At 39.6% G+C, this 18,667-nt stretch overlaps 1 protein-coding gene and 1 long non-coding RNA gene across 9 annotated transcripts; both read left to right on the top strand.

Annotated features, from left to right (window-relative positions):
- The first annotated feature begins 6 nt into the window (after positions 1-6).
- Positions 7-2,646, top strand: LOC134623349 (uncharacterized). Its single transcript, XR_010093307.1, has 5 exons — positions 7-346; positions 458-548; positions 930-1,396; positions 1,511-1,601; positions 1,982-2,646. It is a non-coding gene; the product is annotated as an uncharacterized LOC134623349 (long non-coding RNA).
- A 498-nt stretch (positions 2,647-3,144) lies between these two features.
- On the top strand, positions 3,145-18,667 carry LOC134623347 (uncharacterized). Of its 8 annotated transcripts, none has more exons than XR_010573453.1 (10): positions 3,161-3,960; positions 5,047-6,125; positions 6,334-6,402; positions 7,405-7,476; positions 7,766-7,846; positions 8,869-16,366; positions 16,478-16,568; positions 16,950-17,416; positions 17,531-17,621; positions 18,002-18,667. XR_010573453.1 is itself a non-coding variant. In XM_065469846.1 (5 exons), the coding sequence occupies exons 1-5, from the start codon at positions 6,094-6,096 to the stop codon at positions 8,897-8,899; spliced, it is 282 nt and encodes a 93-aa protein (XP_065325918.1). In that variant the 5' UTR covers positions 3,145-6,093; the 3' UTR covers positions 8,900-13,898. The 8 variants fall into 8 exon arrangements, 2 of the variants coding, with proteins under 2 accessions (XP_065325918.1, XP_065325917.1); XR_010573457.1 differs by having other exon boundaries at positions 3,161-5,697; positions 5,994-6,125; XR_010573456.1 differs by having other exon boundaries at positions 3,161-6,125; positions 7,408-7,476.

The following is an 18,667-nucleotide window of genomic DNA, read 5'->3' as shown; positions in this document are numbered from 1 at the left end:
GCACAACTTATTACTGCTGCAACTACCGAAAAACACACATTGATTGATCACCTTTACATATCACAGCCATACGCCTGCCTCCAATCAGGTGTTCTAAATACATATCACAGTTATCACAACCCCATTTATTGTGTAATTCACTAACACAAAATGACTGCAAGGTTGTGAGGGATATGGACTTGCCAAGTGATCTTAGTGTCTTTGCAACTGAGCACACTCTACCACCAAAAAGGACAGCTCACCAGTGGGAGCTGATACATAAGACTGCTCTCATCCATTGAAGAGCTGACCAGAAACGTGAACAGAGAGACTGCAACTGCACCTGATGGGATCCCTGCCATAACAGGTAATTGTATTTTTGTTTCTTACTTTATATTCTAACATTTATTGATATTCTTTGAAACAAACTATAATCTCATCCATTCATTAAGTCATCCATCCATTCATAACTCCTCAGATGTGTTCTGTCCAGTAAAGGCAGTGGAGAAGCCCTACACTGATCTTGAAACTGTGCCACGCTAGTAGAGACCGGCTACAAGGATGGGCAGGTATAGTGAAATTAAAATGCACCTTTTGGTTCAACAGGTTTATATATACAGTCAAGTGATCAAAAGACACCAGTATTAAACCCATTTAAACCAACTACATGTTTGGATTGGAACTGTATACAGGCCACCAAATTACAGCCACGTGTGGTTTTTACCTCACATAGCAACTTACCCCATCCAAAGACACCAGTATTAAGCAAATTTCTTTTTTTTACTTCATTTTTAATATAGTTTTGGGTCATTTAGTTCTAGAGTTAGATTTGTTTTTCCAATTATTTTTTAGAACTTCATTACTTGCCATTTCGCTAACTGAAGAGCTGCGCTTTGTGATGTCTCTTGTTTTATTGTTTTAAATTGTGTTTTCCTTTTATCTGTTTCTAGCTGTTTTCGCAAAGTCAGCCAACCACTTGCTTCCAAATGACCCTTATCCAGAAGTATCCGTGAGTGCCTCATAAACAGAAACTAACGTGGAGACCTACCTCTCAGAGAAAAACGCACACATAAGAAAAGCCGACCCACTTCAGTACTGGGAAGAACATCCTAATCTGTTTCCCTCTATGGCTGCTGTTGCGATCCCAGTGTGCCCCCTGTAGCTCTGTGGACAGTTTTGGATTTGTTTACATCTCACCCAACCGGTCCCAGCAGATGGCTGCACCTCTCTAAGCCTGGTTCTGCTGGAGGTTTCTTCCTGTTAAAAGGGAGTTTTTCTGAACACACTCTACCACCAACAAGGACAGCTCACCAGTGGGAACTGATAGATAAGACTGCTGATGTGCTCTCATCCATTGAAGAGCTGACCAGAAACGTGAACAGAAAGACTGCACCTGATGGGATCCCTGCCATAACAGGTCATTTGTATTTTTTTGTTTCTTACTTTATATTCTAACATTTATTGATATTCTTTGAAACAAACTATAATCTCATCCATTCATTAAGTCATCCATCCATTCATAACTCCTCAGATGTGTTCTGTCCAGTAAAGGCAGTGGAGAAGCCCTACACTGATCTTGAAACTGTGCCATGCTAGTAGAGACCGGCTACAAGGATGGGCAGGTATAGTGAAATTAAAATGCACCTTTTGTTCAACAGGTTTATATATACAGTCAAGTGATCAAAAGACACCAGTATTAAACCCATTTAAACCAACTACATGCTTGGATTGGAACTGTATACAGGCCACCAAATTACAGCCACCTGTGGTTTTTACCTCGCATGGCGACTTACCTCATCAGAAGACACCAGTATTAAGCCAATTTCTTTTTTTTACTTCATTTTTAATATAGTTTTGGGTCATTTAGTTCTAAAGTTAGATTTGTTTTTCCAATTATTTTTTAGAACTTCATTACTTGCCAGTTTGCTAACTGAAGAGCTGCACTTTGTGATGTCTCTTGTTTTATTATTTTAAATTGTGTTTTCCTTTTATCTGTTTCTAGCTGTTTTCGCAAAGTCAGCCAACCACTTGCTTCCAAATGACCCTTATCCAGAAGTATACGTGAGTGCCTCATCAACAGAAAATAAAGTGGAGACCTACCTCTCAGAGAAAAACGCACACATAAGAAAAGCCGACCCACTTCAGTACTGGGAAGAACATCCTAATCTGTTTCCCTGTATGGCTGCTGTTGCGATCCCAGTGTGCCCCCTGTAGCTCTGTGGACAGTTTTGGATTTGTTTACATCTCACCCCAACCGGTCGCGGCAGATGGCCGCCCCTCCCTGAGCCTGGTTCTGCCGGAGGTTTCTTCCTGTCAAAAGGGAGTTTTTCCTTCCCACTGTCGCCAAAGTGCTTGCTCATAGGGGGTCATATGATTGTTGGGTTTATCTATATACATTAATGCTTGTATGCTTTTCATTTATACTTTTGCCTTACTTTTCAGTTCATAATATAAAGTTACTTGAATGGTTTCCTTTTCCTTTTTTATTTTATATTGCTTTGCTATTTACCACAATCTAAATATCATGTTTAAATGTCATACATTATTGTAAATGGTATCTGTACAAAATATTGTTTGAATAACATGATACATTTATTAGTCCCACAATGGGAAATTTCATAATTTGCATGTGGTATTTTCCCCTTTGACATTAAAATACCTTTGAAATACAAATTGAATACCGCTTAATGGACATCTTTTTTTTCTACCACTTTAAACGACTCAAAACTGTAAAATCTAAATTGTAACTTCTCTTGAACACCTGACACTAAAGCATAATTTATTTTCTTTTATATCTATTAACTTATTTTGTAATCATGTAACTGGAGCATCTTTCTCTCATCTCTGTATGCCGCATATAACAGAGATCACAATACAGCTTACTTTGCTTTAAGTTGAAAATCAGCTGTATTCCATTTCCCTCCTTCTTGTGGTATAAAAAGCAAACTATGCTCATGTTGCATCTTGCTCCCTCTAGTGTTATAAAAGGCAACCGGCACTAGTTGAACCACATTAAAGGCAAACTACACTCATTGGCAGTAGCATAGGCACACTTAAAATTTCTTCTGAAATTTTCGCTTTCTAGTTCTTATTATTATTATTCTTCAGTTTCCGCCTGAAATTTTGCAGCAAATCTCGCCCCGCAGTTTTGAGACAAGCTTCATATATGTTACCTCATTTTGTGCGGCTGGATCTGGAATGGTGTGCTATGACTTTTGGTGTTTATGTCTATTATAGTTTTTTAAATATTAATATTTTAGTGAAAATTTTCCCGCGCTCCTCTGCCAAACAGTTTTGACATTAGGGTTACATATGTTACATCATTTTGTGCGGCTGGAGCTGGGCTAGTATGGTATGACTTTTGGTGTTCATGAGTTTTATAGTTTTTGAAATATTTAGATTTTAGTGCAAATTTGGGCCAATTTCTAGGTTCCTGAGAAAGATTCTACTTTTGGCCCCATAGAAACAGACTTCATTTGTGGTGTGTTGGCTCTCTCTAGTGGTATAGCCGTAGTAGTACAGGTGAAAAGATCTATGCTTGGGCGAAAACTCCATATCCCACAATTCATAGCACGCCTCTGCAGAGTAAACAATGGCGGCCACCACTTCGTTTTATATGTCTTTTATTAGTGTTTCTAGGTCACAAAATCAACTTTTAAGATATTTTCAGGCGAGAATGTAGGTGTGTAAACTTCAAATATCTGCTCGTTTTATCAAGACATCCCATATTACAGACAGTGCTCTTACGTGTTGCTGATAGCCGGCTAGCTAGCTAGTGCCGCTAGCACCGCTAGCGTATGACGACACTACGCAATGACGACACCCCTCCTCCGCTTTGAAATTGACCGTAGACATGATTTTCTGAGACAGCGTGGCTATCGCTTCACCGGTAACGCGTCTTTCCCCCCTCCTCTGCTTTGGACTTGAACTTACAGTGATTTTCTGAAGTGTTTACTAAGACACACCGTAAGCTTTTACAAGGTAAGTGTATCTCTCTGTCTCTGGTTTGAAATTTAGCTTTGAAAGTGATTTTTTTTTTTGTGTGTGTTTCTTTATCGATTTCTTTGTTTCGGCACGTTCGGCACGATGCTAAAGCCAGTTAGCGGATAGTCAGCTAAGGCAAGCGTTTCTGTCCCTCTTCCGGTTTTGAAATTGACCTTTAAAAGTGCTTTTCTGTGTCTTGACGCTGATATCTACAAAATGACTGTGATTTTATTCCAGTGGTATCGTTTGTAATTGAAACTTTTAAGATGCGACTCTCAAAAAATTGCTTCATTGTAGTCGGGTTTCACACCTCTCTTTGTCTCGTGGTTTTGTTGCTGGCTAGTTAGCTGATATTAAGCATCTCCCGGTTTGAAATTGATTTTGAAAGTGATTTACTATGACACACCGTAAGCGTATCTCTGTCTCTGGTTTGAAATTTAGCTTTGAAAGTGATTTTTTGTGTGTGTGTTTCTTTATCGATTTCTTTGTTTTGGCACGTTCGGCACGATGCTAAAGCCAGTTAGCGGATAGTCAGCTAAGGCAAGCGTTTCTGTCCCTCTTCCGGTTTTGAAATTGACCTTTAAAAGTGCTTTTCTGTGTCTTGACGCTGATATCTACAAAATGACTGTGATTTTATTCCAGTGGTATCGTTTGTAATTGAAACTTTTAAGATGCGACTCTCAAAAAATGGCTTCATTGTAGTCGGGTTTCACACCTCTCTTTGTCTCGTGGTTTTGTTGCTGGCTAGTTAGCTGATATTAAGCATCTCCCGGTTTGAAATTGATTTTGAAAGTGATTTACTATGACACACCGTAAGCGTATCTCTGTCTCTGGTTTGAAATTTAGCTTTGAAAGTGATTTTTTGTGTGTGTGTTTCTTTATCGATTTCTTTGTTTCGGCACGTTCGGCACGATGCTAAAGCCAGTTAGCGGATAGTCAGCGCTGATATCTACAAAATGACTGTGATTTTATTCCAGTGGTATCGTTTGTAATTGAAACTTTTAAGATGCGACTCTCACCGCGTACGAAACAATAACTGCGTTGTAGTCGCGTTTCACACCTTTCTTTGTCTGTCTTTATAAGGCGTTAACTACAGCACCCTTTAATACCTCAACTCTTGATTCAGCCAAGGTAAGTGCCCCCCCCCCCCCCTTATATTTTCTATGTATGTATTCAGCTGATATTTAGAAAAAAATAGGTGTGTTTAGCGCTGGATGTCATTTTATTCCAGAGCTGTTGTTTGTAATTAAAACTTTTAAGATTAGATGGTACAGTGTTTTTACTCCCTTCCAAACAGTAAAGTTCCTCTTTGTCTCTCAGTAGGAAATTTAAACCAGACAGTACAAGGCTACATTTCAGTGTTACAAGCCAATCAGTTTGCTAATTGTTCTGTGAGGTTTGTTTGCAAAGTTTAAGGTGTTAAGTAGGACTGTGAACATCTGGGTCTGCTTGCTGCTGGCATTCTGCCAGAGCCCCACCAACAAGACCGCCTCCCAGCAACGAGACTGCCTGTCAGCCTTGCAAGGTACCCAATTTTCCAATTACTCTATAAAAAAACTGTTGTGGGCAACAAGACTGTCTCCTAAGTTTGCAAGCCAATCACTTTGCCAAATGTTCTTGTAAGATTTGTTTGAAAAGTTTGAGGTGTTAAGTAGGACTGTGAACATCTGGGTTTGCTTGCTGCTGGCATTCGACCAGCGTCTCAGCAACAACACTGCCTCCCAGCTTTGCAAGGTAATTACTTTCCCAATTACTGTACACCAAAACGAAGTAACTGTCGTGGTCAACAAATCTGCCTCCCAACTTTCAAGGTAATCACTTTCTCAATTACAATATACAAACTGTTATGGAACTTAACAAAGCCTTAACACCGGGTAGTGACACTATCAATATGTCTATTTAAAGAAAAGAGATTTTTTTTTTTTTGTTCTTGTAGTCATCTTGTCTGTCAATGTATCAGAGGGTTAGAATAACAAATTGCTTGAAATGCCAATAATTAATATTCTGTTTTTATGTTGACATTCTACCAGATGCCGAGAAAAAATAAAAGATCCCAGGCACAAAAGAAGCGCTGGAAACCACTTGACCTGGTCGATCCTGCTGTCCCAGTGCTCTCTGGCCACAACCAAGATGAGGCAGTCAGTAGTTTTCCATCTGACCAGGTAATGAGGATATGGTAGTGATCACAGACAGTTGAACAGTTTTCAAAACACGTTTGAGACAGTTAAGAACACTTACCCATGCAGTTTAGGATTTTTTGTTATAATGTCACACAACTGGCATAACAGTGCATGGTATACAGAACATTTAAATGAAATGAATGTGTCAGGTCACTTAATGTCTTCTATACCCTTTTTCCTGGGTTTGCAGATGGCACCAGCCAGGTTATCTTTGGAAACACAGGATAGACTCACCTCCTTATGTTCCCCATGTACCAAGGTAAACATCAAAAAATATTCCTCTATTAACAAATTACAAGGTATGCCCACACATAGGGCTGCTCGATTATGGCAAAAATGATAATCATGATTATTTTCACTGAAATCTAGATCTCCATTATTTGACAATATGTATTTAACAATAACGATGTATTGAATAATGGCTTTAAAGATTGTCATAAAATAGTGTGCAAATACTGATAACAGTGTAAATGTTTGCAATATAAAAAATAAATGAAAAACGTAAACATGTATGTTTAGTGAACTTTGCAGTGTTGCTCCGTGGTGCAGCTACGACATTGTAGCAAAGTTTACACACTATGTCTACTTGATCCACGTCTGACTTCGCGAACCCATAATGTTTCCACCCCACTGAAGTTTTTTTGTTTTTTGTTTTTTACCTCTTTTCAACCAACGGCAGTCACTCTCCTCTCCAAATAACTTCTGCTTAGCTTTCCGAGCTTCCCTCTGTTAGCTCCTCTTAATTGTTGTGACGCGTGTTCAAAACACAGAGAGGTGTGCTCGATTTGCCGCACGGAGCAGCGTGAGAGTACAGCACGAGGGTGGTGCTAATAATCTGCTCAGTCCTTTTTAATTATCGTTGAAAGCTCAGATCGTGATTTCGATTAAAATTTGATTAATTGAGCAGCCCTACCCAGTCTGTATATATCTGATCTTTGGTGTCTATAACCACAGTTGATATGTAGTCTTTCACTTAAAGCATGTTTGCTAACTCAATTTTGTCCAATTTCTATCCAAAACAAAGGAAAATATGACAAAGGGTTTTTTATTTTTATTTTATAGCTCTGAACAGGTAATTCTGATGTGGTAGTGAGCACATACAATATATTTTTATAACACTTACCCATACAGTTGACCATTTCTATCTTATAATGTTACCCAACTGGCATAACAGTTCATGCCATGCATTGCATTGTAAAGTGAAATTAAAGTGTCAGGTCACTTAATGTCTTAACATTATATTCTTTTTTGCCTGGGTTAGCAGACAGCACCAGCCAGCTTGTCCTTGGAAACGGAGAATAGATCCACCTCCTTATGTCCTCCAGGCAGCAAGGTAACTTTAAAACGGTATTCCTCCATTAAGGATTATGGATATGGTTACATGTTGGCCTTATGCAAACAGTAAGAATTTTGTTGTCTCGCTTCTGTTAGTTTTGTTTAAAGTTTTTAAAGTTACACTCACTTTCAAATTTCTTAGTAGTTATGCAAACAGCTGGATTTTTTTTATTGCTTTGTAAGTTTAGTAACCGCTACTGTTTCATGTTTTCTTTAAAGTATCCAGTGTTACACTCTGTTTCAACTCTGTTAGTAGGTTTTCTAATTTTGATTAACTGTATTATCAGAGTTCAGAAACTCGTCCACCAGCAAAACGAGTCTGGGCAACCGATGATTTCCACACGGCATCAAATTCTCCACCTAAAAAGGTAAGCCTAACCCTATGTATAATCACCGGGGTTGATATTTAGTCTTTCACCTTAAGTGTGCTTGCTAACTCGTACTAAATATACTAAAATGTTAGACTAAACATGTACATTTGTCAGTTTCTTTCATCAGACTCCTAAAATGCAGACATCTCAACAGCTGTCTGTCTGTTTAGCTATTTCTATATCTATTATTCTGAATACTTTTATACCATTTTATACTTAAAGCTTCAGATAAATTGACATCCACAGTGAAAAGCAGTGCAAATAAATACAAACATTTTGTGACACTCATCTTTTCTCAAGATGAATGTCAGTGTGTTCTGTTTCAATCACATTTAACCTGTAACTGAATTTTGTGTCATTTCTTTACAAAACGTAACACAACTATGAAACGTGTTTTTTATGGCACATGTACAGAGCCATCTGGTTTAATCTGAAATCAGTGAATGAATTACATCTAATTTAAGAGCATCTGAGATCCTCTTACGAATAATACGTAAACAGGATTTCCTTTCATTTGTATTTAGGCTGCAATTTAGTTGATGTTTGAAGGCCCGCAGCAACCTAAAATAATGTGTTATACTGAAAGAAATTAACTGCTTTGAAAATATGAGGAGCAGAAGGTACAGATATGACCTTTGTAAAAGGTCATTAAAAAAAACACCTCTAAAGCAAATTACAGATATCTAAAATATTTGTCATTTTTACTTCCCACCTCTGCTCTCTCCCACTCTCTCTCACTGTTCCTGTCACTGTCTTTCTGCTTGTCTCTTTCGATTATGCTGTAATATGATTGAGGAGTGACATAATTTGGCTTCATTTGCCTGAACATTGTTTGATTATTTTACCAAATTTAAAAAAAAAATGTTTTTACTTTACAAGAATCTAAATTTATACAACTCTTGCCAATTAAAAATGTCTTACATCATTGTACCAAGAGTTACATATGTTTACTCAACCGTGAAATGCATATCATTAAATACTAAACAATAACATGTGTCACCTTTACATTCCTTGATCAGCCTTTCCACAACACAAATGAAGAACTACTGACAGAGGAGCTACAGAGCAACGCAGTTCAGCACTTCTGGCGTGTCAGTGCAACTCATTGTCAAAGTGATGAAAGGTACACAGAATTCTCTCGAAATCATCAGTGCACATGCAATGCCCTCACATTCCTGGCCTACCTTAATGAGGAACACCAGTTCAACACAGCCCGACTTGATAAGGTGCTTGAACAGGGAGATGCACTCTACTGTTGGATTAAAACAAATCTTCAGCAGGAGAGGCGTTATACACAAAATCATCTGACCATAGAGGAACTGCCCAAAAAAGTTCATGCTGACATAAATGTCTACAGTGTGAAAATGGACAACATAAGGTATGGATACCTGAAAGCAGCAGACAAAACTTATCAAAGAAAAGAGTGGTGGTTGCCTCTTGCTAGTCGTCTTGTATGTCTGTCAACAGATGTGAGCTATGCTTTGCTCATGGTCTCACCTCAGTGCATTGCAGTTTTCCGTGACAAATCTGGGAGGTATGGATTATTTGATTCACATTCAAGAAGTGCAGCAGGTTTACCCCAGCCAAATGGAACAGCAGTCATGCTCACTTTCACTCATGTGAATGACCTGATCACCCACCTTCATAACCTTTTTCAAAATCAAGGCAGGTATGCAAGATATGAGTTTGTGCCTGTTTCTTTCAAAAGAGTCAGCACTCACAACGAACAGCCTGCACAGTCAACTCAAGCAACACCAAGAGCAACAGCTACATCACCACAAAATGATGAACCACAAATCACAAATCCCACTGTGCAAGTGCCTCAACCAGAATCAGCCCAAACCTACATGACAATGTTAGAAAGTGCTTTAAACCCGCAACAAGACAAAATGGCTTCAAATCAAATTTGTGAACATCAACTTGAAACATCTGTTGATCCAACAAGCAACATCCAAACAGAACAACAAGAAAATCTTGAACTCAATAATGAAAGAGATAAAGTCATAGATAAACCCCCCCAAAAAACAAGAAATGTGTGCAGATTAAATAAACGACGACGTGGGAAAGCTATTCGTCAAGCTCAAAAAAGTCACAAGCAGCATGTAAAAGCTAAAGAAAAATCTTCATCTGAAGACTTGACAAAGAAGATAAACAAAAGAAGACACGAAAAGGAACGATATGCCTGCTTTCCTGAATTTAGAATGAAAAAATTACAGGCTGTGAAAACTCAATATGCTCAAAACTGTCATCGCCATAAACAAAAACTGTTATCAGCCAAAGATTATTATGCAAATCCTCATATTCAAGAGAAGATAAAAGCCCACAATGTGAAGAGATACCAAAATGATCCTCATTTTCAACAAAAAAAGAGAGACTACATTATCAGAAGATATACCACAGATGCCAGCTTTCGAACCAGACAGAAACAATATGTGTTCCGAAGATACAACACGGATGCTGACTTTCAAAGCAGACAGAAGCAATATCTGGTCCAAAGGTACAACACGGATGCTGACTTTCAAAGCAGACAGAAGCAATATCTGGTCCAAAGGTACAACACGGATGCTGACTTTCAAAGCAGACAAAAAAAATACATGAGCCAGAAATACAGAGAGGATGATGTCAGAGAAAGGAAGAGGGCATATATAAGAACAAAATATGCATCGGATCCAAAATACAGGCACAAACAAAAAAAATCAATTCATGCCAGGTATCATAATGACTCACAATTCAGACTGCACCATATACAGCGCTGTGCAGAGTACCAGAGACACAAAATGGCTACCACTGCATCTTTCGCCATTTATAAAAAGTTGTGTGCGCAGAGAATAAAGAAGAAATACAGACGACTAGTAACACAATTCCAGCAGGGTCCACAGTCTGAAGCACAGCCCCAGCTTGTAGTGAATAGTGTGATGCAAGCAGCCACATTAGCTTTCCGTGAAACAATTAAGTTAGGACCCACCCATGTCTGTACAGTGTGCCACAGAACTCTGTTTCCTAATCAAGTAAAACACTGCAAAAGATCAAAGTATGTTAAAAATAGTCACATTGTTGACACCTGCTTGACAGGAAAATTTGTCCATGTTTGTGATAGTGAATGTACAGCTAATTGTACCTTTCCAAAACAAAGAATGCAAGAGTGGATTTGCTACAACTGTGACAGCCACCTACAACGAGGAAAGATCTCTTCCATCGCAGTGGCAAACAATTTAGCACTAGCACCCATCCCAATTGAACTGAGTCAATTAAATGTACTAGAACGACAACTGATTGCTAAAATTCTCCCGTTTGCCAAAATCATTGCATTACCAAAAGGACAACAAAGAGCCGTACATGGGGCTGTTGTTTGTGTACCGTCAGACGTGGAAACCACAGTAAACTGTCTTCCCAGACCTAGCAATGAAGCCCAGCTCCTGCAAGTACAACTGAAAAGACACATCAGATTCAAAGGATACCAACACTTCTACACTGTGAACATGAAGAATGTGTTAGCAGGCTTATCAAAGCTAAAAGAGATGCATTCAGAATACAAAGATGTATCTATTGATGATGACGCAACTTTTGCTGATCCCACAAATAATCAGATAATCGAGACGGAACATGACACTGCTGATACAGATATTCAAGATGCACTGCCCAGAAACTTTGACAACCAAATTGTACCAGAAAGAAGAACCACTGAGGAAACAACAGCTGGAATACTTGAGCCATGTCATGATGTAAACGAACTATTGGAGCCTGAACAGTCAAATGGAGAGCCCTTACAAGATACGGAGAAAGAAAAGGAAGAACTTCGCCCTGGTCTTGTTCTAGACACCTGTATGCAACCACCAGATATAGCACAGGACATTTTATCATATGGTGAAGGAATATTTAGCATTGCACCCGCCCAAGGAAATAGACCTGTTGGTTTCTTCTCTATTCCTAAACTTGAAGCCATGGCCTTTCCTGTGCAGTTCCCAACTGGACAGAACACATTAGATGAAGCCAGACAAGTCAAACTGTCCCCAAGCATGTATTTTAATACACGGCTGTTCTCTGCAGATACACGCTTTGCAACTGACCAAAGCTACCTATTCTTTGCACAGTTTGTAACAGAAACACACATGGCTACAAACAGCATGTCCATCCAATTGCGCAAAGGTAAGGCAATCACAAAGGATGGACGTAGAATTAGTAACAGAATGCTTCAAAATAAAGACGAAGTGGAGAGACTGATAAATAACAAAGATGCAACACGCTTCATGAAACCTCTGAGAGGTACTCCAGCCTATTGGGAAAAGGCACTGAAAGATCTGCATGCTATGGTCAGACAGTTAGGAAAGCCAACTTTTTTCCTGACATTTTCAGCTGCTGAAATGAGATGGCCTGAGGTTGTTGAGGTCATAAAAACTCAACAAGGTGAACAAGTGGATTTTTCACAACTTGACTGGAACACAAAGTGTGAAATTCTCCGAAGCAACCCTGTGACTGTGATGCGATTGTTTGAAAAAAGAGTCGATGCACTAATGACAACACTGATCCTGTCCCCAGCACAGCCCATCGGTGAAGTAGAAGATTACTTTTATCGAGTGGAGTTTCAGGCCAGAGGTAGCCCTCATATCCATTTACTGGTTTGGGTCAAAGATGCACCTAAATTTGGAAGCGACCTTGAAGACCACGTGTACAAATTTATTGACAAGTACATAACATGTAAGATGCCTGACCAAAATGCCGATCCTGAACTTCACAAAATTGTGTCTGAGGTTCAAGTCCACAGCAGAAATCACTCCAGATCCTGCAAAAAAGGTAATGTGTCATGTAGGTTTGGGTTCCCCAAACTACCTGTAGACCAAACAATGATCACTTTCCCAAGCCCAGATGATGACGATGATCACAATGATAAGCAGCATAGCACAAGTAAGGAGAAAGGCACAAATGAAAAACAAAAGCAAAAAAACAGACGAATGGCGCTCGCAAAAAAACAGAAAGAGGCCAAAGAAAAACTCCAGCCATTGAGAGATTTGCTCTGTGACCCAAATTCCTCGTTTGAAGACTTGTCTGAGCTGCTTCACAAATGCAAATTAACTTATGAACAATACTTGGATTGTGTCTTCAATTTAAGCAATGGCCATGTCATCCTCTTAAAGCGTGAACCTAATGACTGCTGGGTGAATGCATACAATGCAGATCTACTGAGAGCCTGGAATGCCAACATGGACATCCAATATGTCATTGATGACTACAGCTGCCTGATGTACATGATGTCTTATGTCTCTAAACCCGAATTTGAGATGACACAATTTCTTAATGGAGTCATCCAGGAGGTAAAAAAGTCCAATGTCAATGAAAGAGATGAAATGAAACAGATAATGCAGGCATATGCTAAACACAGAGAAGTCAGTGCCCAGGAATCCGTGGCAAGGACATGCAGCCTGCCACTAAAAAAGTGTTCACGCAGTGTGGTGTTCATACAGACTGATGATGATGCCCTGAAAATGAGTCTCCCGATGAGCAGGTTGCAAAGCATGGCACCAGATGATGAAAATGTGTGGATGTCTGGATTGCCAGAAAAATATGCAAACAGACCCAGAACACCTGAGTTTGAAAGAATGTGTTTGGCTGAATTTGCTTCAGAGTACAGGATTCTCTACAGCCGTGAAACAGAGTCAAAAAATGCCATCCCTCTTTTGAATAACATGGGTTATATTCAAAAGAGAACAAGAGGGAAACCTGCAATAATCAGATATCCTCGCTTCTCAGAAAAGAAACATCCAGAAAAGTTTTATAGCAGACTACTAAAACTTTATTTTCCACATCGATCAAATGATGACTTTAAAAACACAGAACACTCCACATCCGAACAGTTCTACAAAAGTGGACGAAAACATGGTTTTGCAGTACGGCCAATTGTTACCTTTAACAAAAAGCGTTATGAAAGCCATGGCAAAACAATGGAAAGGGCATTGGAACAGATTGAACAACAAGGCCCACTTATCAATGCATGGAACACCTTTGCACCTGAGGTTGAAGTAGATCGTTTAGAGTGTGTGGCCCAACGACAATCCAGACACGAGACTGACGAAAATGAAATGGACATTGTTCCAGACTACCAAGTCAGTGGTAGCAACAGTGGAACCATGCCAGCAATCATAGCACCTAAGCTGAGCCCAGACTTTGTCAGAAAAATGTACCAAAGTCTAAATGAAACCCAAGCATCCATATTCTACGCAGTGCGTGAGTGGTGTTTCAAACTTGTGTGGGGTCACTGTCCTGAGCAGTTCTTTTATTTTGTCTCTGGAGGAGCTGGCTGTGGAAAATCACATGTTATCAAGTGCATATATGAGGAGGCAACAAAGATTTTGCACCAACTCCCCAGATTCCGTGACCAAGCAGACATGTCCTACCCTGCAGTACTGCTGACTGCATTTACTGGCACTGCAGCTTTTAACATATCTGGGAAAACACTGCACTCTCTGCTAAAGCTGCCAAAATCTTTAAAACCGCCGTATCAGGGATTGGGCAATGCACTGGATGAAGTGAGAGCTTCACTTTCAAATGCAGAGATTCTGGTCATTGATGAGATATCTATGGTTTCTAAAGACCTTTTTGCCTACATCCACTGGAGACTTCAGCAGATCAAAGGAAACAAGAAGCCTTTTGGTGGGATGTCTATCCTTGCAGTAGGAGACTTTTACCAGCTGCCACCCCTTGGAAAAGCCAAACCACTCTGTGTGTACGAGGACAATGTCTTTGATCTCTGGAAAGACTATTTCCACATGGTCAACCTGACAGAAATCATGCGACAGAAAGATGATCATTCTTTTGCTGAAGTTCTGAACAGGATAAGAGTGAAGCAAAAAACAAATTCTCTTGAAGCCAATGATAAAGCCTTGCTCACACAGGCTATCCATGACATAAAAGACTGTCCATCTAATGTATTACACATTTATGCTACAAACAAAGAGGTCGACAAACACAATTCAGCAACTGTAACTGCTCTTCATTCTGATATCATAAATATTCAGGCCGAAGACTACAGAAAAGACCCACGGACGGGTGAGATGGTCCTCCTGGCAGATATGATGAAAGGCAACAAAAGAGATTTACCTGATAACATACAAGCTGCACCTGGAGTGCGTGTTATGATTATTAGAAATTTGGATGTTGAAGATGGGCTTGTTAATGGGACATTTGGAACAATCACGAACATTGTGACAACCACACAGGATGGACCAAAAACTGTGAATCTCATTGGACTTACGCTGGACAATCAAAATTCTGGGCAAAAATTTCGCAGAAAAATACAAGGATCCTCAGACAACCTCGTATATATTGAGAAATGTGAAGAATCTACAAGTAAAAAAGGAGTTCTTCGCAGGCAATTTCCAATGAAGTTGGCCTTTGCATGTACAGCTCACAAAGTACAAGGCATGACAATGGAGTCAGCAGTAGTATGTTTGAAGCGTGTTTTTGAGCCTGGAATGGCCTATGTCGCACTCAGCCGCACAACCTCACTTAAAGGACTGTACATCACAGACTTTGATGAAAGGAAAATCTATGCTGATCCTGCCATCACAGATGCACTCAAAAATATGAGACATGCATCATTTGAGAATGCAAGACCACTGTTGCAATTCTTAAAATCAGTTGTTCCCACAGTCCCCACATTGACAATTATCCATCACAATGCACAAGGTCTCCCAACTCACATGGAGGACATGAGATGCCACCATGAAGTCAGCCTTGCTGATGTTTTATGCATAACAGAAACTCACTTGTCTGGATCATCAGTTTCTCCCCGCTTCCAGCTGGAACAGTACAACATGGCCACACGCAACAGACACGTCTCTTACACAAACCATACAGACATGGCAAAGGTAAATGGCGGTGGAGTTGCAATGTACTACAAAACAGTTCTTATAGCAGAGTCTCGAAAATACCTGCAAAATGTGACTGACCTTGAATTTGTTGTTATCAAGGTTGAATCGCCAGTCACAGCTTTGATAGCAACTGTATACAGGCCACCAAATTACAGCCACGTGAGGTTTTTACCACAAATGCAATGTCTTTTGGACTCATTGGAAATGATGAATTGCCAACCAATTATTGTTTGTGGAGATTTCAATGAGGACCTTATGAGCAGAGGAAAAAAACCCATCCAAGAACTGTTTCAGTCAAGAGGATATGCACAACTTATTACTGCTGCAACTACCGAAAAACACACATTGATTGATCACCTTTACATATCACAGCCATACGCCTGCCTCCAATCAGGTGTTCTAAATACATATCACAGTTATCACAACCCCATTTATTGTGTAATTCACTAACACAAAATGACTGCAAGGTTGTGAGGGATATGGACTTGCCAAGTGATCTTAGTGTCTTTGCAACTGAGCACACTCTACCACCAAAAAGGACAGCTCACCAGTGGGAGCTGATACATAAGACTGCTCTCATCCATTGAAGAGCTGACCAGAAACGTGAACAGAGAGACTGCAACTGCACCTGATGGGATCCCTGCCATAACAGGTAATTGTATTTTTGTTTCTTACTTTATATTCTAACATTTATTGATATTCTTTGAAACAAACTATAATCTCATCCATTCATTAAGTCATCCATCCATTCATAACTCCTCAGATGTGTTCTGTCCAGTAAAGGCAGTGGAGAAGCCCTACACTGATCTTGAAACTGTGCCACGCTAGTAGAGACCGGCTACAAGGATGGGCAGGTATAGTGAAATTAAAATGCACCTTTTGGTTCAACAGGTTTATATATACAGTCAAGTGATCAAAAGACACCAGTATTAAACCCATTTAAACCAACTACATGTTTGGATTGGAACTGTATACAGGCCACCAAATTACAGCCACGTGTGGTTTTTACCTCACATAGCAACTTACCCCATCCAAAGACACCAGTATTAAGCAAATTTCTTTTTTTTACTTCATTTTTAATATAGTTTTGGGTCATTTAGTTCTAGAGTTAGATTTGTTTTTCCAATTATTTTTTAGAACTTCATTACTTGCCATTTCGCTAACTGAAGAGCTGCGCTTTGTGATGTCTCTTGTTTTATTGTTTTAAATTGTGTTTTCCTTTTATCTGTTTCTAGCTGTTTTCGCAAAGTCAGCCAACCACTTGCTTCCAAATGACCCTTATCCAGAAGTATCCGTGAGTGCCTCATAAACAGAAACTAACGTGGAGACCTACCTCTCAGAGAAAAACGCACACATAAGAAAAGCCGACCCACTTCAGTACTGGGAAGAACATCCTAATCTGTTTCCCTCTATGGCTGCTGTTGCGATCCCAGTGTGCCCCCTGTAGCTCTGTGGACAGTTTTGGATTTGTTTACATCTCACCCAACCGGTCCCAGCAGATGGCTGCACCTCTCTAAGCCTGGTTCTGCTGGAGGTTTCTTCCTGTTAAAAGGGAGTTTTTCTGAACACACTCTACCACCAACAAGGACAGCTCACCAGTGGGAACTGATAGATAAGACTGCTGATGTGCTCTCATCCATTGAAGAGCTGACCAGAAACGTGAACAGAAAGACTGCACCTGATGGGATCCCTGCCATAACAGGTCATTTGTATTTTTTTGTTTCTTACTTTATATTCTAACATTTATTGATATTCTTTGAAACAAACTATAATCTCATCCATTCATTAAGTCATCCATCCATTCATAACTCCTCAGATGTGTTCTGTCCAGTAAAGGCAGTGGAGAAGCCCTACACTGATCTTGAAACTGTGCCATGCTAGTAGAGACCGGCTACAAGGATGGGCAGGTATAGTGAAATTAAAATGCACCTTTTGTTCAACAGGTTTATATATACAGTCAAGTGATCAAAAGACACCAGTATTAAACCCATTTAAACCAACTACATGCTTGGATTGGAACTGTATACAGGCCACCAAATTACAGCCACCTGTGGTTTTTACCTCGCATGGCGACTTACCTCATCAGAAGACACCAGTATTAAGCCAATTTCTTTTTTTTACTTCATTTTTAATATAGTTTTGGGTCATTTAGTTCTAAAGTTAGATTTGTTTTTCCAATTATTTTTTAGAACTTCATTACTTGCCAGTTTGCTAACTGAAGAGCTGCACTTTGTGATGTCTCTTGTTTTATTATTTTAAATTGTGTTTTCCTTTTATCTGTTTCTAGCTGTTTTCGCAAAGTCAGCCAACCACTTGCTTCCAAATGACCCTTATCCAGAAGTATACGTGAGTGCCTCATCAACAGAAAATAAAGTGGAGACCTACCTCTCAGAGAAAAACGCACACATAAGAAAAGCCGACCCACTTCAGTACTGGGAAGAACATCCTAATCTGTTTCCCTGTATGGCTGCTGTTGCGATCCCAGTGTGCCCCCTGTAGCTCTGTGGACAGTTTTGGATTTGTTTACATCTCACCCCAACCGGTCGCGGCAGATGGCCGCCCCTCCCTGAGCCTGGTTCTGCCGGAGGTTTCTTCCTGTCAAAAGGGAGTTTTTCCTTCCCACTGTCGCCAAAGTGCTTGCTCATAGGGGGTCATATGATTGTTGGGTTTATCTATATACATTAATGCTTGTATGCTTTTCATTTATACTTTTGCCTTACTTTTCAGTTCATAATATAAAGTTACTTGAATGGTTTCCTTTTCCTTTTTTATTTTATATTGCTTTGCTATTTACCACAATCTAAATATCATGTTTAAATGTCATACATTATTGTAAATGGTATCTGTACAAAATATTGTTTGAATAACATGATACATTTATTAGTCCCACAATGGGAAATTTCATAATTTGCATGTGGTATTTTCCCCTTTGACATTAAAATACCTTTGAAAT

The sequence above is a fragment of the Pelmatolapia mariae genome, unplaced genomic scaffold, assembly GCF_036321145.2.
Source record: "Pelmatolapia mariae isolate MD_Pm_ZW unplaced genomic scaffold, Pm_UMD_F_2 NODE_ptg000569l+_length_104271_cov_1, whole genome shotgun sequence".
Lineage (NCBI taxonomy): Eukaryota > Metazoa > Chordata > Actinopteri > Cichliformes > Cichlidae > Pelmatolapia > Pelmatolapia mariae.
This window is presented reverse-complemented; position numbering and strand designations above follow the sequence as displayed.

Excerpts from the sequence above, each read along its gene's own strand:
- LOC134623347 (XM_065469845.1), top strand. The coding sequence starts at position 6,094 with ATGAGGCAGTCAGTAGTTTTCCATCTGACCAG. Across the intron at positions 6,403-7,404 it reads TATGTTCCCCATGTACCAAG|CAGACAGCACCAGCCAGCTT; the intron begins GTAAACATCAAA and ends TGCCTGGGTTAG. Across the intron at positions 7,847-8,868 it reads CAAATTCTCCACCTAAAAAG|CCTTTCCACAACACAAATGA; the intron begins GTAAGCCTAACC and ends TTCCTTGATCAG.